General features: G+C 44.2%; 2 protein-coding genes and 1 long non-coding RNA gene across 9 annotated transcripts in view; 1 reads left to right on the forward strand and 2 right to left on the reverse strand.

Moving 5' to 3' along the window:
* Positions 1-11,367, reverse strand: part of CRACR2B (calcium release activated channel regulator 2B) — a 46,029-nt gene extending 34,662 nt beyond the window's left edge. For 3 of the 6 annotated variants that reach the window (XM_081202825.1, XM_081202820.1, XM_081202821.1), the window contains exons 1-2: positions 10,251-11,367; positions 8,668-8,734 (exon numbers count right to left, since the gene is read on the reverse strand). The gene's annotated coding sequence lies outside the window, so the exon portion shown is untranslated. The remainder of the gene's footprint in view (positions 1-8,667; positions 8,735-10,250) is intronic. The other 3 variants (XM_081202822.1, XM_081202824.1, XM_081202823.1) reach the window with 3 other exon arrangements.
* Positions 10,521-15,916, forward strand: LOC308592257. The gene is made up of 2 exons (XR_014010455.1): positions 10,521-10,646; positions 11,389-15,916. It is a non-coding gene; the product is annotated as an uncharacterized lncRNA (long non-coding RNA).
* Positions 13,123-23,124, reverse strand: part of PNPLA2 (patatin like domain 2, triacylglycerol lipase) — a 41,235-nt gene continuing 31,233 nt past the window's right edge. Inside the window, exons 7-10 of one of the 2 annotated variants that reach the window (XM_081202973.1) lie at positions 21,330-21,462; positions 20,665-20,787; positions 18,934-19,089; positions 18,511-18,649 (exon numbers count right to left, since the gene is read on the reverse strand). In XM_081202973.1, the coding sequence (XP_081059099.1) occupies positions 18,978-19,089; positions 20,665-20,787; positions 21,330-21,462 (368 nt within the window). In that variant the 3' untranslated portion in view covers positions 18,511-18,649; positions 18,934-18,977. Of the gene's footprint in view, positions 18,650-18,933; positions 19,090-20,664; positions 20,788-21,329; positions 21,463-23,124 lie in introns of both variants that reach the window. The other variant, XM_081202972.1, reaches the window with a different exon arrangement.

The following is a 23,124-nucleotide window of genomic DNA, read 5'->3' on the forward strand; positions in this document are numbered from 1 at the left end:
TCAGAGTTCCCGCCTAAACCAACTGCCGCGGACCTGAGTGAAAACTATCTACAGACCTGAGTGAAAACTATATACAGTATCCCCCTGTTGGCCCAGGGTGAAACTACACTACATAACACTTAAGCCTGTTGTTTCTGCTTCTAGCCCATTAAATTTATTTTTAACATCCCTTTTAAAGAAAACAGGAAAGATCTGTGTGAAGTTTTAGTGGTGTATGCTCAGCAGAAGAGGATTAGTACAGAAGGTAACAGACTGTGCTCATACTACCCACAACAATGTTTACTGGTGATCAGTCAGTGGAACAAACCAGAAATATCATCTCCAGACAGAATTAAAATAGTCCTTATTTATCAATGTGACCAAAATAATAATAATCACCCCACTGCTTTTGGAGCTCTTGGCTCCCCCCTTTTGTTTTTAATAACCTAAATCATTTGGTACAATCATCAGCAAACCTGGTGAACTTTTTAAGGGCCTTTGAAGTAGTGGGGAAAGAGCAAGGGAAGAGAAGTTTTACTTCATAGTTGTTCCAGGGAGAAGTTTGAGGAATAAGGGAAAGCAAGAAAGAATGCCAGATTTATCGACATACTTCTGGACCAAATTCATGCAGTGGTGTTCTGTCAGAATTTTAAAGAAAGTAACACTTTTCTTTTGGCAGTAGCAACCAGAATTCTGGAGCTCGCAGGAAAAACAAGACTTCCCCCAGGTTATGACAACAAAGCTTGAGATGCTCTGATTCTGAAGAAATGGATATAATTAAAGCTGGTGGCCAGTTCACACAGACACCTGCACCTGCACAGGACTTAACCCAGAGGACCTTTGGATGTTGCTGAACTACAACTCCCATCAGGCCAAGCAAGCATGGACAATGGGCAGGGATTATGGGAGTTGCAGTTCAGCAAACCTCTGGAAGGCCAAACTATCTGACCTAACCCAAAGGCAGGAAAGTCAGCATATACTTGGGGAGTTTTTAATAGATATCAAGCAGATTGTTTGCTCAGTTTATTGTGCAACAGTTGGAATAATATCTTATCGAGAGGAGTGACTGTAAAGATCATTATTAACTGAGAAAGATAGAGCCACTTCATTCCTATTACTTGGCAGCTTGAACAGACACAGACATTGTAGAAACAAATGTAGAAATATACCAGGGTGAGCCAAAATGAGACCTTCCACGCACTGGTATTATGTCAAAGAACTCACACAACCTGCTCCCTCACCAGAAAATTGCAGTTTTAAATAACTTTTAAAAGAGTGGGGAAAACCAGGGCTCAAGATGATCTGGTTACAGCATTCTCTGACCTAATCCCTAGTGTGCAGAGACTTTGTAGTTCCTCAGTAGTGAGTGAAAAGAAACTGTGCTTTCTTACCTTCATCTATGTTTACTTGGTATGTCTCAAGGTTGAGCCCTGGCACACATTAAAGTACCAAGCATAAGCACATTTGCTGAAGTCCAGCAGAACGTTCATGCAATGCCCCTTGAAAGCCAGGCCAATATTCTTGGCTTCATGTAACAGAGATAAGGACTGACGCTGGAGGAATAGTGACTTGCGCAAGGCCATCCAGTGAGTTCATGTGGTGAGGTTTGAACTGAGGATCAAACATCCAAGCTCACAGCTCATTCTTTTAATGAGTACAAGCCGTTCCCTTCCCTTGTGGTTGCTTCATGACGATGAATCTGCTCAGCACCTTTAATCAACAGCTGAGGTCCTCTTTTAGGACCCCTCTGCCATCTAAAATAAAGTAGATGTGAACCTGAGAGAAGGCCTTTTCAGTTCTAGCACCCAGTGTTTAGAACAGCCTCTTGAAGAGATGCTAAATCAACATACCTATATGTTGATAAGCTACCTTGTGTACTGCAGCCTAACAAAACGGTGGGGTAAACATTTTTTAACATTTCTAGATCTATTTCTAAGGATAATCATAGGCAAGTGTCAGGGAACTGACATCGGAGCGAGAGGCGAAGGGGAGGCTCCCAGATGATGCTGGCGAAGGACCCAGCAGCAGGGGGAGAAACAGCTCAGGAGAGGGGGAAGCCAATCAGTGCAACACCAGGGATAAAGGGGGGCAGACGGGGGAATTGGAGAGAGGGCTCCAGGACTCTTCACTGGACATCAGTGAGGAGAGCCCAGGTCCTCCGCTACCCACGCCTTCCCTGCGCAGAAGACTCCCGCGCAGTGAGAGGAGGAGGAGACTGGGTGTCAAACAACTTTTATGTTGGAAGAGGTTCAAGAAATGCCCACTGACGGATTCTGCCAGTGACTGAGGCAGCCACAATGAGAAGGGGCTGTGCAGTCAGAAAGGTTTAACAAGGCAAATTAACCGAGAAAGGCACCAGTTTACGCACGAGTAACTCATACCTATTACAGCAAGCGATCTAAACTGAGAGTTTAGTAGCTACAGAATTAAGAAACATCCAAGGATTGGTGCCCAGTAACAAAGAATTGCAACATGCATGGTGTGTTTACTGCCTCTACAGAGACTCCTAATCCGACACTGGAAAAAGGGGGAGATGTTCTGTACTAGGCACTCTATATGCTTATCAGCACCATAATTAATCACATCTGCTTTGCAGAGAGTTTCCCTGTCAAAAGACCCCATGAAAAATCCACAACATCCACCATGAGTCACATGAGGCTGGAGGAGCTGTGAGGGAAGATTAAAACTAAGGCCCATGGAGTCGGATGTTCCCTGATCACGTCAAATTTGTATTTCAAAGCCATTTTCGGAATGGACAGTTTTCTGGCCTTTGTTTCTGTGTGTAGGTGAAAAGGAGTAAAGGGAGGGGGAGCGGACCACTGCTTAGGGGAACCTTTTGTTTGCTATTCATAACCTCCTGTTACGATGGATTTCAAAAGGTCATGAATAGTTTGTGGAAATTAAAAGCAGGGGGGAGGGTTTCCAAACAACACACCCTCTCTCTCAAGCTGTGCTTATTGCTGTATTAGCCTCACCCTTTCAGGGGATTATAAGGCTTCTGAAAAGATTAACCTTTTAACATAATTCAATAACAAAACACAAGCAGGGGTGCCCAGGTGAGGCCTGCTTTTCCAATGCCCCTTCCCCACCTCAGAGGATTAACGTTTTAACATTAGAAACTAGAGCACTCTGTTTCTGGAAGCACTCTATCCTTCTTGAGAGCTGTTTTCTTCGTTCTCAAGCACATATGTTATAGATTACCACTGACCTCACTCCCAAGTCTGCACGCTTAGCACATCATAACCCAATGTACTTGCTTTCCCACTGGTGGGAAGTGGGAAGTGAGACTGTGGCCCAGAGCCCTCCATGTGCTGTTGGAATCTCCCTCAGGATCTCTGGAATATCTTCATACTTTCCTGGCTCTCCAACTCATCAAAACAAATGCAGAGCCTGTAAGCATTTCTGCCTGACACTTTTTAACACGCCATGCAGACAAAACAGCTTGGGATATATACATATGCCAAGTATAGCATGTGGTCTAAGGCGAAATGTGTACAGATTGGGCAAGAGAAGCCTGTATCTGCTAGTCAACCATCTCTGCACACCATTCCTTGCTGCTTTTTAAAAATATCGACAGATATGGGAATCCAAAAACCCTGCAGCACTATGGGCTCATCCAGACTTCCTTTCATGCTATGCTTTCAAGGCACAGGTCCTGTGCTTTAAAGCTCCATGTCTGAAGAAGGGTGGTTGGTTTTTTTGTCCCAGAGCTTTCTCTGGGAAACCCATCCTTTACCACTGAATCAGAGCAAACAGCAGTGCAAATGGCAGTGAGCACAAGCTCAAGGGTTTTTGAACCTGTGGCATGCCTATTGCTGAGGGCAACGTGGAACCACCAACTAATCATAACATGACTAGAAGACCTGCATACCAATCCGCGTAACACATTGGTGACAGCTATACTAATAGCAGCAGCAAGTACAAGGATTCAAGCAAGAATAATCTCAGGGATAAAAGGAAAGGAGTGAATTGTTTCACGTAGGCAGCTGTTCTTTGAAGATAAATGACAGCATCCTGGAGAACTATTACTTGTTGTTCCTTGTTGCTTTATTCTAGTCAGGTCAGATAGCCTAGGAATGGAGGGATTAGAACAATAGTTAAATCTCAACTTTCACTTGGGCTGAACAAATTGCTGCACCCCTCAGACTGGCATTGGTGATGGCCATTTATTATGGATAAGTAGGCAAGACCAGAGGGACAAGGAAGCAGGGGGAGGGGAGGAGTACCAATTATGCTTGCTTTAGGAACTTATTCATTTTGCATTTGATAATGATAAAGTTGCACATATTCTTGCAGCAGTGCGGATCAACGATTACAAGCAGCCCCTCCCCTTTTCAGTGTCCTGTAATTGCCTGTTGCCATATGCTTGTTTTCAACTGCACAGAAACAGAGGAAACAAAAAGCCACCCCAGCCTGTTGGAAATGTCACGGTAGGATGCTGTTTGTTTTGAAAAGCAGCCGTTCAGGGCTGCAAGCCAAGGCAAAGCTGGCCTTGGCCACAGCAGCACCTATCAAGGAGCACAAGGCTTTATCACAGGGCCATGAGAAAGGACACAGCACCGGAGCCACTTGACAGGATCACTGAGAGTTCTAAGCAGCATTGTTTAATGCCCTTTACCTCCTCCCCAACTGGTCACCCGATGGGCCTGCAAAGCAGCCCTCAAAGATAATATTTACCCAGCAAAAACAAACTTTGACATACCAATACCAGGAGAAATATATGAGTTCAGGTAGGAGTGCCTTGGCTGCCTGTGGAATTTATTTCCTCTTTCCTTATTAGCTGCTTCAAGATTTTAACTGGAGCCTGAATGGATTTTTAAAAACACTCTTAGGCTCATGGAGGTGACTGAAACAAGGCCATTTACGGAACACAAATCATTGCAGAAATCCCTTCTAAGAATCAAAGATCACACAGGAAGAGCAAAGGTAAAACGGTACATTGCTAAGTCAAATGGGAGCTGGTGATCTTGGAAAAGCTGAGAACAAGCTTTTCTCAACCCCCTTTGGATTACATGCAGATATATAGGACTATAAAATGCATCCACATCTCTCTCTCTCTCTCTCTCTCTCTCTCTCTCTCTCTCTCTCTCTCTCTCTCTCTCTTTCTTTGTGTGCAGTGCTTTTTTTCTTAAAAGAAAAGTTTAGGGGGACTCTCATTTTCCTGCTCATATTAAAATACTGCCCCTCAATGAGGCCAAACTTAGATTCACAAAATGTTTAGGGGTATGCTGTGTCCCCCCAGAAAAAAGCACTGTACGTATTTACATACATACACACATAAACAAACAAACAATTGTTTCCAAGGCTCACAGAATTAATGCTTTATCTTGGTTTTGCATGAATCCAAACTATCCATTGGGAGGTATACAATATGCAAAACACACCACTTGACATCATGTTCTGGCCAGATTTGCATCCTTCAGTAGCACCTGCTGTAAAGCTAGACTATTAGCTGCTGCAAGAAGATTTCTCTTACAGTTAAGTGTCTGTAATGCCAAGGGTTGCATGAGAGCCCCAGGAGTCTAGGATGCAGTCTAGGAATCATTTTACCACCACTGTTTGTGTGAGCTAGGCCTAGGTTTCGAACATCACACATACCCTTGTTGTCTCTAAGAGCATGGAATTGGTAGGATACCTAGTGGTCCTTTAATTGAACTTCCTGCCCCAAGGCAGTCTTTCCTGAAACAACTCTGATATCTCAAGTCCTATAATTTCTGCCTCATATACTTTTGGACTTCTTGTGGCAGCCTGCTCAGAATGTTCCTCTGTAGGGAGAATCAAGTCCTGATGGGCAACTGTGTGTAAGGATACTTGGGAATGGGGCTTGTACTCAAGAGTCTTAGATCACTATTCGAAGTTAATCCAAGTTGCAATGTCATTATTCTCCCTCATGTACGGATGAAAAGAAATGGTTTTATTGAGAGCATGGGGGGTAGAACAGAAAAAGAAAGCCAAGCAGGAAATATGAGTTCAATGAGATGCATGCAAATATATGAATCTCAGGAACTCAAAACAGGCCACACATGCAAATATAATCTCTTCGGCAAATGGATTTTGGTCGGTTTTCCTTGAAAAATAACAAGTACTTGTTTGTCTCTTCTCTTCATCAAGGAGCTCATTTGCTTCCATTTAATGTTGAAAAGAATATGCTCTCACCCTTTGTCCATTTTATTAATGTAACATGGGGGCAGAGAATCACCCAGTGACATGAAAAGGGTCTCTGGAAGGAAATTAAATTATCTGCACTTTGATGCTCCCTTTCAACTTCAAATAATAGATATACAGGATTAATCCCTTCAATTTCCTGACTGATCAGCTGATGGGTCTGCAAAACAGTCCTCAAAGACAATATTTACCCCCTATATCAATGTTCCGTTGGGAAGCATATGAATGTAAAGCTCTGATCCCCAATCGTGTTCTGAGCACTCTCACAAACCTAAAAATTCTCAGTTTTCTGTAAGAAGAAGTCTTTAATATGGTCGTGGAGAAGTGGCTTTTATCCTTTAAAAAGGAACAAGCACTAACAAAAGCTGCAATATGGGGACACATATACAAAGCTGCATTATAGCAAGTTAAACCATCTAGCAGAGTCTATCTAGCAGAGAACCAACAAAACCATTGCACTTCTTCTAGCTCAACATAGCCACACCCTTCCCCCAGAGCGTCCATTAAAGTGTTCTGTTGCACAGTTCTCCACCGCCCATGAGTCATGTCAGGCACTTTGGAATGAACCGCTATAATGGGTTACGAAGGGAGAGCTGCTGTCAAACACTCCACACCTGGCTAGAGTGAAAACTCATCACGCTAGGCAGACTGGGCAGCAGGAGAACCCAGATCTAACAGGAAAAAAGTAAAGCTTTATTATACCAGTAACCCAAGACAACTGCTATCAAAATCAAAAATTTGGGCTCCAATGAACACAACTCCCAGTGTCAACACATCTTCCCATTTACTTCACTGGAATGGGCAACGTCATGAAAGAGGGTAGAGGAGTGCCACATGCACAATGGAAGCAGGCGCACCTGCAAAGAATTGATGCAACAGAATGGCAGCCACTGAGAATTGTTATTACACAAGTTCAAGTGACGTCATTTGGGGGTTGTGTGACCTCAGTGATTGGTGGACTTTATATTTGGTGCAGGGGATCAGGCAGTCAAAATGTGTAGCACACAGAATGAAAATGTCACCAAGAACTCACAGGACTGATGCCATGACAAGATGTGGAGTGCTTAATGGGGCAGAAAAAACAGCGTCAAACACTCACTACAGGTCTTTGAAGTTGGGTGTGCTAAGCTCATACCTGAATGCTCTGACAGCTCTACCATTTTCTCTCTCCCCCCCTTAACAATATCTAAAGCCCAACCAGGCTGTAGTGATTAAATCATCAAGAAAAAGGCTGATAAAAGTTAGTTTTTATTTAACTGATACTTTGGCATATATTTTCTTAACAATGGAGCACATCTGACCACTCTGTTAATTTACAACTAATTGAGTAATAATAAGCTTTGTTTTCCTTTGCTACACTATATGCATTGTTCATTCTTTCCTATTTTTTAACCTATGGAGGAGATACAGTATTTGTACATAACACTCAGTCTTGGCTTATTTGATCCAATGAACTTCACAGCAGAAATACTATTGTGAGGATGCTGACATTCTTCTCAGCATATCCAGCCAGTTATCCAGAGCAAGGACATAGAAGAGGAATAAGAAGAAGAAAAAATATTGCAAATGCAAGGCCTCATCCATTCCATGTGAGCATTACACTCATGCTTCCTAAGTTTCCTTCTGGAAGTGCTTATCAGTTCAAATAAATTTACTTTAAAGGAGCTGGGATTTGCAGGTAAACTAACAATCCACACCTGTGACAATGGCCTCGAAGAGCTTTCTCCAAACCATGAATGTCAGCAAAACAAACTCCACATCAACACCACCATAATTCAACATAAAGTTAATCATGCTCTATCCCACTGAAGTCAATGCTTTTAAGTATGATTAAGTTGGACTGGTTCCTGCATGTTATTTACAGTTCAGTTAAAGCTGCAAGCAGGGCACACTTTCCAGGAAGCAAATGCTACTGAATAAATGAAACAATAATTTATTATCTCTATCCCATTCTTCAACTTCCACACCCAAGTACTCAACCTGATGGGACACTTCTTACAAAAATGCTTAAAATTGCAATGGTGGGGGGAGGGAAATACTGTGCCAACAAAACAATGTCTCCTGCTATACAAGACAATTTAAACAGCACAAAGTTTCTGTTCTTGATAATAGGTCTTACGCAAATAGGAACCTGTCTTAATTGATACCCTGATTTTTCTATCCTTTGGTCTCAAAATTACATTGTCCTCTTTTCAATTGTTAAGAATCCCCATTCCATGTGTTAACAGAGAGAAGAAAGATGGCTCATGGAAATTTGGAGCTTCTTTCTATACCCCAAGTGGCTGTTCATTCTGCTACTCCTTTGGTCCGTATAGACTGCTCCATCTATCTGCAATCCCAATTCCTAATTATCCTCATTCCTTAAGGGCCTAAAACTGCCCTTGTTCCCGACACCAAGCATGCAGCAGTTGAGTTTCTACAGCTGCTGCAACAACACCACACTCTTACAATAAAGTTGAAGCTACCCTCAGGCAACTATATAATACTAAGAGCAGACCTGTGTAAAAGTTACATGGGACTTACCAGCTTGAGCCCTGGGTTCAAATCTCAACTCGAAGAGCAGAATTTGTGAAAGGCTCCACTTTTCTACCTGTACAGGGGAGCAATAGAGAAACCCGTGAACACCTTGTGTCAGATATCCAACCACAATCAATCAGCACAGCTGTTATGACAACTGATAATTACTCCTACGGTGCTTAAAATGCCAAGACAAGAGTTTCTAATTCCTTATTGAAATGAGTCATAAGTTATTACTGATAAGAGTGGTTGCATCAGAGGTCATTAACTGGGTCATTGTTAAGGTTCTGTGCCCGTAACAGTGACATAAGCAGCAGAAATTAAACACTACAGTGATGGGGGAAACTGTACCTGTTACATTTCTGTCTGCAATGTACTAAGGGTTGCAGAATCTCTTATAGGAAGAAGATGTAGCAACACTATGGGGACGCATGCTACCACACATGACAATACTCTTAGGACTATACAGTGCTACCTCTGGTTACGAACTTAATTCGTTCTGGAGGTCCGTTCTTAACCTGAAACCGTTCTTAACCTGAGGTACCACTTTAGCTAATGGGGCCTCCTGCTGCCGCTGTGCCGCCACCGCGCAATTTCTGTTCTCATCCTGGGGCAAAGTTCTTAACCCGAGGTACTACTTTCAGGTTAGCAGAGTCTGTAACCTGAAGTGTTTGTAACCTGAGGTGTATGTAACCCGAGGTACCACTGTAATTATAAACACATACACAAACACCTATCTGGTCTTGCTCATATGCCTTTACACTTAACTTTAGCAGGCGACACATTTCCCATTATGCTTCTTTCCACACCAGGAAAAGCACCACCTGCCAAACTTCAGTGTCTCAGGCAGCTCTTGAGAGGCAACAACTGCAGTGAAGAACAATGCAAGAGTTTGACACCTGCAGTTTTCTCAGCACTGAACCGCATCCATTGCAGCTCCACCTGATGAAATTCTTCCTGTCACTGCACAAGAACTATGCCAGCGGATTTTTTTTATTTTTTTTTAAGATAGCAGGTTCAGGAGGGCTTTGCTAAAGAACCACATTACGCATTTTAGTTTTTAAAATGTGGTTATAAACAAAATAACTATATAAAGTCACCATCTTATCGTCTAAGATTGCACTGAAGAAGTGGCTCTGTGTTCACAAAACCTCATTATCAGTTTGTTAGCGTTTATTAACACAACTAAGATGCCACAAGAATCTTTAACGTGTTTGCTAAAAGAGAATGAAAACAGCTGACTCTAGAAATCTCATCGGGGAGAGGAGCCACGTAAGTAAGTGAGGTGGGTGGCCCAACACCATAAGCTTTCGTGGAATTTTCTGTCAGCCGATTAGGACGCATTCCAGCCACTGAAGGCTCCGGATACCTCAAAAGGAAGCCTTCTACAGCTCAATAATCACATCCTTTCGCAAGTAATACCGACGCATTCCTTCCAATGGCCATTATCGGCAAGCCTTTCGGGGGCGTCGCCTCCCAGCTACCTGTCCGCAGGTCCAGGCAGACCACAGATGGGGCTGCAGGTGGGAAGAGTGGTTCCTTTCCGAGGGGAAGCCGCGTTAGCCAGGTGAAGTGCAGCACAAACTCACCTGGATATGTGTGTGAGACGTAGGTCGAGAGAAACGGCCCCCAAGACCTAATAGCTATCTTCTCAGAAAGGGGGAGGGACCCAAAGTTTCCGATCGCTCCCGGCGTTACCTTATACCTTTGATCCTGAAGGCACCTGAGAAGAGACGCAGAAGGGAGGGGGAAATTTCTTTTCCTTCGCTGATGTTAAACAAAAGCCCAGCAGTCCAAAGAGTTGGGATCGATGTGCAAACAGAAAAGAAACAGAGAGAGGCTTTTCTCTTTTTTTTCCCCAACCCGGAAATGCCTGGAGAAGCCGGACTCGCCAGATGAGGGGGGAGGAAAAGAAAGCAGGGAAACTCTTCGGTCGTTGCTTGAACGTTTTTCTCTCTCCCTGGCGCGCAACGTGTTCGTAGCAGGTGCGGAGGGGCAGGGCCAGCTACCCTGGGGCTGCTTGAGGGGAAAGGAAGCTCGCCTCGTGGCCAGTTAGAGCCGCGTCCAAGCCTCTTCCTGCTGCTGCTGCTGCCCCGGGGCCTGCCTCGAGGCGTCGAAGCCGGGCTTGCCGTCCTATAAGCGGCTACTCGCGAGGAAGCCCCGCTGAACTTGGACGGCGCTTCCTGCTGAGTAGCGCGTGGCTGGGATGAGGCGCTGTCGCGCAAGGCGGGCTGCAGCCCAGCGCGGGCCCCACTTTAGGGGCGCGCGCACGTGCAGGGCCGCGCGAAAAGTTTGCAGGCGGGTCCCCGCTTTCCTCCTTCTCGGGACCAGCTAGTTGTGAAGCGGAGAGGCTCCAAGGGCCGCGGGCGGGGAATCCTCGCAGCGAAGCCGTTGGCCGAGCGCGCGAATTAACCTTGACATACCAGCAGCCCCGTCCGCGTCAATGTATTGCTTTTTCCAAGGCCGGGGTGGAAGCGGGGAAGGGGGGGGGGGAGAGGTTGGGCACAGATATAGCCGCGCTGGTGGCGAAATGCCTGGCTCGATCGAACAGAACAGATCCAGAGGGATTCCAGGCGGAGGAAAGGCAGCGCTTGGAGACCGCTCGCCACGCCAGGAGCTGCCGCCCTCCCTGTCCGGCGCACGTCTGAAAGTGACGCGGACGGTATGCGGAAGCACTGAAGGGGCAGATAAGTTAAAAGGGTCTTCCTATGGCTTGCTTCTTCCTAGATGAGTGGCAGCTCCCAGAGCAGCAGCAGGGATCCTGCGGCACCTGAAGACTAACGCATGGGGCTGCGGCATAACCTGTCGTGGATTGGCCTCCAACCATTAGGACTTTTTGTTCTTTCTTTGAACATACGGCGATCTAGTCCAGCATCCTGTTCGCACAGTGGCCAACCAGGCGCCTGATACAAACTCGCATGCGGGGCCTGAACACAAGCGCGCTCTCCGCTTCTGCTGCTGATATTCAGAAGCCTTATTGCCTCTTAGAGACAGAGCATATCCATCAAGGTTAATAGCCATTGATATCCCCCATGAATTTGTCTAAATTCCATCCATGTTGGTGGCTATCACTGCCTCCTTTGAGAACCATTTCCTTAACTTAAGGGAATCTGGGGAATCCATGGGAATCTTGCTTACATTTCTTTGACTGTTGTTAGTATCTAGGTCAAGATATCATAGAAGCATGTTACTTTTTAATGCTACCATCCATGGTAATTATTATTATTATTATTTACACTGCACTCTTCTGGCTGGGTTTCCTCAGCCACTCTGGATGGCTCTCAACAGAATATTAAAAGCACGATAAAACATTAAAGACTTCCTTAAACAGGGCTGCCTTCAGATGTCTTCTAAAAGTCAGATAGTTGTTTATTTCCTTGACATCTGGTGGGAGGGCGTTCCACAGGGCGGCCACCACTACCAAAAAGGCCCTCTGCCTGGTACCCTGTAACCTCACTTCTTGCAGTGAGGGAACCGTCAGAAGGCCCTCGGAGCTGGACCTCAGTGTCTGGGCTAAATGACGGGGGTGGAGACGCTCCCTCAGGTACTTTTACGGTGCTTTTATTAAGTCCCCCCCCCTTTCCCCTTTACATAATCTTGTGTGTTGTGGCTTTGGTTAACAACACAGGAAAGTCTTTTATGTTGAGTCAGGCCATCTAAGCTGACTGTTGTCTGTACTGCAAGGTAGTGGCTGTCCAAGGTTTCAGATGGGGGTCTACCTATTTCCAGCCCTACCTAGAGATGTCAGGGATTGAATCTGGGACCTTCTATATAAGTGAAATGTGTGTCCCTACCACTGAGCTACAATAAGCATCTCTGGCCGATATATGCACAAAATGGTGAGGCTGGAAAGAGTTTCTTAAATAAGGGGTGCATAGATTTTGCATCTGTCCCAGATGATGCACTAACAAACCCACGAGTGTCAACTTGGCCAACACAAACACAGGAGAGTCAGATGGGACCAACAAGTCCCTGCACTTTCAGAATTCACAACTGGTGATAGCTGCTCTAAACGAGAGGCCAGAATGAAAGGTTTTCTGGATGTCTGTTAAATCAGCAAAGAATCTCAGTGCAAAATACATGGTGAGTTCTCCTGGATCACCTGGTTTCATGACAGACAGGGCGTAGAAAACTGAGGCAAAGGGTTGGTGAGGAGTCTAGCTGGGCTGGGCGAGTAACAAGCTATGGCTCCAATTCCTAATGGGCTCCTGAGAATAATTGGCGGCTTCCAAAGGAGTAGTTGTGAGAATGGGATGTCAGGTTAGGGTCACACGAGGCACCTTGGTGTCACCAAGCTTAGGATACCTCAGGGTCTGCCTTCCATCTTTGGATGGCCAGGCATCTCTCTCCACCTCTCCCCCCAAGCTGACTGCATTAAACAAGTTCAGCTTTCAATAGAAAGCACCACGTGATTACAGCTGCCAAGCCCAGGGGGTACGAATTAAAACACACACACCCCAGTTCACATTTTTAGGAATTATTTTATTAGGGAGGTATATCGTTTCAAAATAAATACTTAACACATTTCCAGTAAAACAAGTGGAAGGGGGGGAAGCAAAGCATAACAATATCAAACATGGAACTGTTCAAGCAATGACTACTAAAATGCTCCCTAATGATAATCGCCATGTAAAATAAAACTGTTTCCTCACTAATCTTGTTGCTGCTCTGACTTCAGACAAAATATGTTACTCGTGAGCAAGTGCTAACATTGATCTATGACAGGCTGTCCCACAAGTGCACAATCACATCAGGGTACCCCCCCCCCCAAATCAGCCCAGAGATTTCTGGTCTCAAGTAAGACTAATACAAAATAAAATTAGTTCTAAAGGTTGGGTCTTATTCTCTATTTGGCACTTTGGATTTTCTGCAGATTGCAGGTCAGGCTGGTGTGCATCACTGGAACAGAGAGGGCACCAGTCCCTTGTCACAGCAACCACAGCATCTGTGGCAATATTACCAATCCACAAGCTGCTACTGGTTGCAAGGAAACTGGATAGAGAACAGGAGAGGAATGGGTGCTGTAAGGACAGCAGCAGCAAGTGGCATTAAAAAAGGAAGAAAAGGCACTGTGAAAACTTGAGAACAATGCTACACTAGCAAGATACAGGCAAGCCATTAAGGCAAGCTATTGTTCCATTGGCTTCTGGTGTAATCAGATGCCATTCTTCAGTCTGAGGAAACCATATTAAGTGCCAAGTCACGCAAAAGCTCGCGCCTGCGTCACCCTATTTCAGCCTTTATCCAAAAGACTCCAAATTTGGCATTACAAAGCCTTTTCCAAGACAAAAAGTGGGAGAGGTTGGCTTCCCCTAGCTGGCACACAGCTATGGTGCATAGCTTCTTACTACTTGTGCTTAATTTACAGGTTGGTGGTTATTAGAGCCAAGACTAACCTAGACCATAGCATTTTAACATGTTTTTGTTTTTTTAAAGAAGTTAGGGTTAAAGAACATCATGGATCTCTTTTCCTTTCAAACACCCAATGCATGTCAAAATACTAGGTTTTGGCAATAAAATCTGGATTTCGTCCAACTAAAGCAATTAAAAATTAAAGCAGAAAAAAATACTGAATTTTACTTGATGAAACAAGCATTTATAACCCTGGTTATTTTCCCATCTGACCAGATGGGTTGCTACAGAAGAGGCCATATAAATTATAACATATTAGCAGCAAAACAAACACAGCAGTATAATCATTCTGCCTTAAGCAGCAACTTACTAGAAAAACCTACATCAGTGGTTCCCACACTTTATTTCCTACTCAAAAATTGCTGAGTGACTAAAATGACCCCCCCCCCGCCTGTTCTAGCAACTGCAATGTGCTGCGCTAGATGCTGTATGATTTTTAATTTCATTTCTATTGCTTCTTTTATTTTTTTATATTTTAATGTATTACAATTTGAATCCCTTAGAATTCAAATTGTAAGTGTTCTTTGCATACATGTCACAGACCACCTAGATGAAGCTAGCAGACTACTAGTGGTCCACAAATCATAGTCTGGGAACCCCTGATTTAAATTGTGCAAGACATTAAAAAAACAACAACGTAAGATACAGTGTTGAATAAGTTAGTGGTTGACTATATATGTACACATACAAACATGTTTACTGTTTTCTTACAGGAAAGAAGTTTACATTTACATTATGATAAAACAACAGGGGAAAATTAGCACATGGCAGAACTTGGGATGACAAAGGCCATGTCTTTTTTCTGAATATTTCAAAATACAAGAACTCCCCCCCCCCAAAAAAAAATACTTGGAGCAGACCAAATGGTACTTCACATGAATTACAAGAAGTCTCTAGCTATTATCATCTTTCTATAGGAGAGAAGAGACTTTTTGATATACAAGCACTCCTTAAGAGAAAAAAGATTCTGGGTGCTATTTCATGCTAATCACACTCAGAGCAGACCCACTGAAATCCATGGACTTGCAGTATTTCAATAGGTTGACTCCAAGAGCCCTGCTTAGAGATGCTTGCTATTATTTCATGGAAGAAGGGTGAGATAGATGTTTACTATGATGCGCTCTTCATGAACATTTCCCCCCTCCCAACGAGAATACAGGGGATCATGCAAATATTTGCATGAAACAGGTAGCAACAATTTAACAGCAATTTAACAATTTAACTCCAAATAAGGAGTTCCATTTTTAGGTAAGGCCCTCCACAGAAATGGCACCACAGACTATATTTCAGTTAAAATGCAGAGGACCTCTAAATTTTCCTCTGCACAAATAGCTGCTGTCTGCATTGCTTTCTTAACCAACATAAAACTAAACACACATGCAACATCTCCAAAGTTGAGTCCGCAGCTAGAGCTCCAAGGCAAATGTTTGTAGAGAGAACAGTAAATTCCTTGCCACCCTGTGTGTTTACATAAAGTTATAGAAGAGGGACTATTGCATTGGCTAGTGCCAAATGCTCACCACTCCCATCCTGCCTAGTCACAAAGGCTTCATACTTCAATAATTCCATGTTTCTAAACTACTTACAAAATTGTTAAGGCATGCACTTATGCTACATGAGCAGTCAATCATGAATTGGAATATTTTTCTTTTAGCGTCAAGATGGTTTTCATAACGCTACTCATTCTCAAAATCTGTTTAGCAGCTGTGTCACTCCAGAAGCTCTGCAGAAGAAAGCATTTCTAGAAATCCTAGTATTGGCCACCATAAAAAAAAATGCACTACAAAGTCATAATGTCCTGACTTGAGCCCATTTCAAATCATTATACTCTGAATTTTCTTTTTTTTTAAAAAAAAAGTGCCCCAAGGATGTACCTCATGGGCCTCAAAGAGTCTCATAAAGCTCAGCAGTGCAACACACCACTACTCAGATGCTTTGGAATGAACAAAAACACAAATCTATTCAATGTACACTGAGTAGTGAGGTATGCCTACCAAAGAATACCCACCCCTTTGTTCTGCAGTGGCACTCTGAATTGTATCTCTATTAACACTGCTTAACTGATATGTACTGTGCCAGCTCCCCCTGCCCCTGAATACCCCTTGGATTCTCTTTGGCATTCAACTGATTGACTGCGTTGTGAGAGGACCGAAGATGGTAGGTTAGTGTGCAAAGGAAGTCAACCTCCGCGCAGTACAGATACAAAGACTTGTTTCTCCCTGTAGCACAAACCTATCTGTGCTTTCATGGTACAAATCACAACAGGGAAGAAATATATATTTATATTATGTATACAGGTACATAGATATGCCCCAAAGCCAATGGAAAAGCAAGCCACAGAAAACAGTATTGCTATATGATAAGGAATGCTGCCGCAGCAAATCTCTGCTAGGCTACGCAGTAGCATGAACAAGGCAACAGCAGTGAAATGTGAGATAACAGTTTAGTGCTGATACAATTAGTAGTCTGTACATCACATCTGAAAGGCATCTGTAGGGAGAGGGATTCTATATAGCAGACAGGACATGTGCTGCTACATGGAGTGCTTAACCTTTAACACACACTGCAGTGAACAATTCCAGCAAGTGGGGAACTTTGCAAAAGCATTGGGAACACATACCAGATCTTTGGCTCAGAAAACTTGAGAACCTGGCAAGTAACTAAATGTCCTTCTGGCTGTATGAACTATAGGGGGGAAGCCCTCCAGGTTAACCTAAGACATGAATCCCTGTTTCATTTGCAGAACAGGAACCAAGATCCACTGAACTAGCCTATGGTACAGTGGAGGGGAACCTGTGGTCCACCAGATGTTGGACAACGCCTCCCACCTTCCCTGACCATTGGTCATGCTTCCTGCAGCTGATGGAGTCCCAGAACATCTGGAGAGTGCAAGGTTCCCCACCTCTGACACAGGTGGATAGAAAGAAGGATGTGCATTCACTTCTGACACCTTCTGGCACTCTTTTCATCCTTTTCACACTGTACTGCCATCCCTTTTAGGACCTCCAGCTCCTGACCTTCCTGACTAACCACCACACCAGTCACAATTCTGTTGGGGTTGCCAGGTCCTTTCAAAAGTGATCAAATATACCACTGGCACAAAGTGCATATGGATTCCTCGAGGTTAAATCCAGTTTGGCCAGCATCAGTTTTGGCCTCCACCTTCATTTTCATTTTGTGAGTGGCAAAACACCCCTTCTCTCCTCACATGCTCAGCTCCAGCTCATCAGATGAGCCACAAACCATTTGAAAAACATACACTAAGCTCTCTTAGCTCCTGCATTCTTCCTCTATCCTTCTTTACATCCTTTCTGCACATTTGAAGAATAACGTAGTAGTGTTGTTTTGGGTGGGTGGGTGGAAATAGCATCATCCAAACAACATGGAGCATCGAAAAGAAAAGAACAGCATAGCTCAAGCATACATTTAGGATTGTATTCAATTCAATTTCACTCAGATGAGACCCACTGAAATTAATGGATCTAAATTAGTTACGGCCATTAATTTCAATGGGCCTACTTTTAGTACAACCCTTACGAAGCACGTTTCAGAGCTTCTAATATTTTCTCTCTCCATAGTTAAAAAAAAATGTCCATTAGAAGAGGGTGATCCTGAGAGGAACAAGGAACTCTAGTGTTCTAAGAGTTCATTTTTACAAGTCTACATTCCTAACATCTATATTAAGAGCAGTGGCACCCAGATAGATTTGAAAGAGAATGTGGGGCACAGGCATTTAAAAAGGTGCATCAGCTGAGAGTTGAAAACCAAGGGCTGCCTTAGATAACAAGAGCCAATCTGGCAGCCAGTTGTTGTAGCCTGCCTGCTTTTCACTATTCTGTGTAGCGCAGGCAAAGATGATCTATGAGGGACTCGGCTTTCTTCAAAACAAAGACCCTTTTACAACACTGATGTAAAACAAAGGAGGTTAAAAGCAAAGAAATGCCAGAGTACTGATTTGTGTCCCAATCCTCTTATCACAAACGGCAAGTTCAATATGATATGAGGCCTCTGAAAAGGTGTCCCAAGCAAAACTCTTTTCGGTTCAACCAAGAGACCAAGCACTTTTGTCACATGTGCTGGGCATTTATACACCATCATCTCTAAGAGTGTACGCAACGCCCGACACATTGCTATGGGTTTGAACACTGTGCAGCCACCAGCTTAGCAGTTGCACAATGGCTATATTGATGTAAATTCTCACTCTGCAAATGAGAAAATAAGAAGTCTCTTAGCAGGTGTTACAGCTCCATTAGGACGCTGTTGAGAGGCAGCGGCTGTCTACCCTCCCCTGCCCAAAGTGTGGCAACGAGATCAGAAAAGCTGGAGGCTTTCTTGTGTGCAGCTTGCTGGCGGATGCCTCATCTGCAGCCCTTCTGATGGGAAGATGGACGCCTGCAGGTCCACGTTAATGCAGAACAACCCCAGCATCAGCTGGCGCTGGTACTCCTCCCATTTTGTCATAACGTCTGTCAGGGAGAGGTTACTCCGCAGCCACTTGGGCAGCGCCTCCCCATAGCCGATGCTCAAGGGGAGGGGCAAGCTTTGGCTTTTTCTGAGTTCCAGGTGGTAGTACAGCCTAAGAGAGAGAGAGAAAGAGAGAGAGGAAGATGTTTAGTTTGTTTGTCATGCTGTACTCACAAGCGCTGCTTGCTGCACTGGAGCTTCCAGGCTAGACATGGAGATACAGAGAGAGGAGTGGGGGATAAAAGACCACACATTCCCCATTGCAATTTCCCCTTAACAGTACAAGATGCCAGTGTGATGCTACCGTCACATACAAAAAGTCAGCAGCACAGGCTAGGATCATGGAAGGTGCAGGTGAGCAGTGCTCAGATTGTCCTTGCATGCCTCAATACTGACCTTTGACACCCTGGCTATCCTAGTCCTGCCCCTTCCTAGTCCCGTCATTGGCCCATAAGCAGAAAGTGCCACGTGAGCTGACTGAGGTCCAGGGGAAACTTGGAGCCTCCAGAGTCCCCAGGCTGACGGTCGTCACACTGCTGAGTTTCATTCGGTCTGAGAAAGTGAGTCAGGTGTACAAGTGAGAACACAAGCTGCGTAGAGTGGGCTGCTCTGCAAAATGAGATTCTCCACTGGCAGAATGGGCTCCGTTATCTCTCGATAAAACCTGCACCCCGCCGAGTGAAAGCTTTGTTACTGAAAGCTGTTTCAAACAACACATTTGTCTGCACAAACCATCCTGATATCTTTTGCATGTTGACAGTTGACATACAGAACTGTCCTGAGAAATTAATGTGTGAATTGGAAGATCGTAGAAAAATCATCTGCTATTGCAGGAACGAACATTTTTATAAGTCATTCCATGGAAAGTAAAGGGAAACAGGGTCCCTGTTGTTAGGTTGGAAAAATATATACGTAGTGGCTTTCTCTCCTCCTTACTTTTTTAAAAAGTTGTTGTTGTTGTTGTTTAATTAAGCATATAAACAATTGCTAAAGTAGGAAATAACAAACAACTTGTCCCAATAAAATCATATACATTTGTCTTGCTATACAACATCTCATTTGGTTGCTCTAAAAGATCACACCATGTTTCCCTGAGAGTGTTAGGTGGATTCCTACCACTATCCAAACAATTTATATATTCAATGATTTTTTTTTGCCATGTATTATAAAAAGAATAGGGATGGTGTTTGCCCTTTGCTGTTCTGACCTGACATGTTAGTTTCTCTGCCAATGCTATTGACCACCGACTATTATACCAAGAATCAATGTTCAGCCCAAAGCCAGTTTTCCAGCATCCATGGCTATCTCCATATGGGCAACCTCTGGCTATCTTCCCCCCCCCCCACCTTTGAGATAGAATCCAATCACTTTTTGGCAGTTCACACACAATACATTTTTGCCCACTGTCCTGAACTGCCCTGGGAACATGTTCACATACAGAAAAAAAACTGAACCAAGAGTGAGCAAATAGATGCATTTGAAGAGGGTTGTTTGGGTTTTAAACTTAATCCAAGATAGCTCTTCAGAACACTCTGTATATGGGATGCTACTATATCTAAGTTTTACTCAGAGTAGATCTAATGAAATCAAAGACCCTAACAGGTTCATTAATTTCAATGGGTTTAACTCTGGAGTAAAACTTAGTTGAACACCACCCTTGGAAATTAGGCCTTTTTCTTTTGGAAAGAAAATTAGGCCCTTTCAAATATGTTACGTACAACATCTAAGGACTTCAGACACTTAGTTATGTTATTTCACCGTCAAAACAAAACTGGGGACTGTCAAGCCTGGGTTTTCAGTTATTTGGTTTCTTGAAAAAGAAGCGCACAGTGCTGGAATTGCCTGTAGTTTCATAACCATGTATTCGGTTACCTAGGCACAGTAACACTAAACCTTCCTGAAGAGTAAGGCACCTTTATTTTATAGAGGGCTGTGCAAAGTAAGATGACACATCTAGAACTGCCATCTTAAGCACACAAACTTGGAGGAGAGTACAAAGGGGCTGATTTCTGAATAAGCACGGTCAGATTGGAGGCCAAAGTCCCCCTGATTACCATTTATATGGCGCCAGTCCTATGGCAACTCCCAGTGTCGCAATACTTAGAAAAGCAAACAAGATAATCCTACCTGGCTGAGAGATGGCTTCCCAGCTTCTTCTTGGCTTTCCTCATCAGATAGTGGCAGACTTTCCTCGTCTGCTCCTTCATCCACCTGATATCCTCAGGGACATCTGGCAGCCATTCAAGCAACCTGAAGGAGACAGGTGACCAACAGGGACGCTGTTACGTAACACAGGCCATTGCTACACTGCAAGCACGAAGGAGCACCAGCCACGTTGCAGCTTTGCAAAGGTGTTCTTAAAAACAGCTTGCACAAGGGCTCCTCTTGTGACAATGGAAAGTATTCACATAAAGAGCATGCCTCCCCTTGCTAGAGTAGACCAGTGACCTTTCTCGTCCAGAATCCCATTTCCCATGGTGGCTAACTAGGTGTCTATGGGAAGCCCAGATGCAGCACATGAGAGCAAGAGTTTGTTCCTGCTACTGTTTCCCAGTGGCTGATAGCCACCACTGACCCTGCACATAGACCTCATGGCTAGTAGCCATTGACAACCACATGGGAGAGGGTTCTTGGCTTTCAATAAATTCCCTTGGAGTGGATTTTACCCTTGTTTTATTTAGAATCAAGTCCCACAGAATAGCAAGTTCTTAACGATGCAGATAATACAGCAATCTAGGTCCCAATCACAAGCATTTCCCAAAAGCATATCAGAAACAGGATTTAGAGCATACCTGACAGTGAAGGAGAGAGCCGACTCCAGAGGAAGAGTGTATGGAAGCATCAAGGTAGAGGCCAGGCGCACAGGCAACAGGTTGGCAATGCCGGAGAACAATCCCCTCCTCTCAGCACAGGCTTCCAAGAGGGCTGGAGATGGAGACAGTGAGTTATTCCAGTCACCAATTCAATGGGGAAAGCAGAGACTGCCCCCTCTCAATTTTTAGAGGAGAAACACCTGTCCAAAATTTAGCCCTCTTGTGGCTCCAAACATCAGCCCAAAAGGCAAGGAATAAAAATACAGTATAAGACTTCGCCCAGCTCATGAGAAGCAGCCAGAGGGATTTCTATTACTCTTCTTCCCCAGAGAAAGAGACCAAGCCTGCTGTGTTTGCCCCATGCCTCATTTAAAAGGTAGTATTCACTATAGAACTTGAATGCCTCTGAAACCTTCAATTCTGTTGGGCAGTATGAGTTAGCAACATGTTATTGCCAGGGCCCTGAAGGCCCTGCAGTTCAAAAAAACAGCATTAACTCGTAATTTCCCAATGCAGGTGTAGGTTTGAAATGAAGTGAGGGACTTCACATGCTACAACAGGAGTGGGAATTGGAAACACAAGTCACCAACATTTTAAAAGCAATTACTGGATGTTCAGACTACTTTGAAGATCCACAAAATCTCTCTAGCCATAAACATGCATCTACTACTAAGCAGGGGGACCAAGAGGTTTGTTATAGGCGGGAGGATTGTGTCAATTCTAGAGCTGGCAGCAAATCACTTTATTCATCTCTCCTCAACACTGATCCCCATCTTATCTGTCTACAGGCATTTCCCGACAATTCTGCTGGTTTTTATGCTTCTGTGTCTACTATCCGTTATCTCATGAGTCACCTAAGAGAAGTTCCAATAGGAAAATAAAAAACTATAGCCAGACCCTAAATCAAGGCAGGCAGCCTGTTCTTCTCAGATACCAACTTTACTGGGCAGTGGAGGTTGGAACCAGAGTTTCAAGTCAGTGCTGTGCACCAACTTCAGAATTTCCACATGCATATGTGAACACATGCACACTTTCAAAACATTGCTCAGTACACTTGTGTTATTAATGGGAAATAGAGATTTTCTGAAGTCCTGCGATATGTCTGCAGGGGGCCATGGAGCAAATTGTATCCCCTTACATTAGCCATAGGGACGCAGGTGGCGCTGTAGATTAAACCACAGAGCCTACGACTTGCCGATCAGAAGGTCGGCAGTTCAAATCACCACGACGGGGTGAGCTCCCACTGCTTGGTCCCAGCTCCTGCCAACCTAGCAGTTCGAAAGCACGTCAAAGTGCAAGTAGATAAATAGGTACCGCTCCGGCGGGAAGGTAAACGGCGTTTCCGTGCGCTGCTCTGGTTCGCCAGAAGCGGCTTAGTCATGCTGGCCACATGACCCAACAGCTGTATGCCAGCTCCCTCAGCCAATAAAGCGAGATGAGCGCCGCAACCCTAGAGTCGGTCACAACTGGACCTAATGGTCAGGGGTCCCTTTACCTTTACCTACATTAGCCATACTGCCCACCCTGTGTATTTCATGTATTCACAGTTTCCTAATTTACCTTTGGACATGGCCAATTATGGCCAACTATACAATGAAATCAATTTAACCGTCATGGCTTCCTCCGCAGAGCCTCGAACTTGTAGTTCGACTATGTACCAGGGAAACCAAATCATCTGCACAGAACAAAATAAAACGTATGCATATGTGCAGAATCGGAATGTCTATCTTTTAGCCTCTCAACATGCTTCTTTCTTCCGCTTCTCCCGTTTTCT

The sequence above is a fragment of the Podarcis bocagei genome (genome assembly GCF_964188305.1).
Source record: "Podarcis bocagei genome assembly, chromosome: 1".
In the NCBI taxonomy this organism is placed as follows: Eukaryota; Metazoa; Chordata; class Lepidosauria; order Squamata; family Lacertidae; genus Podarcis; species Podarcis bocagei.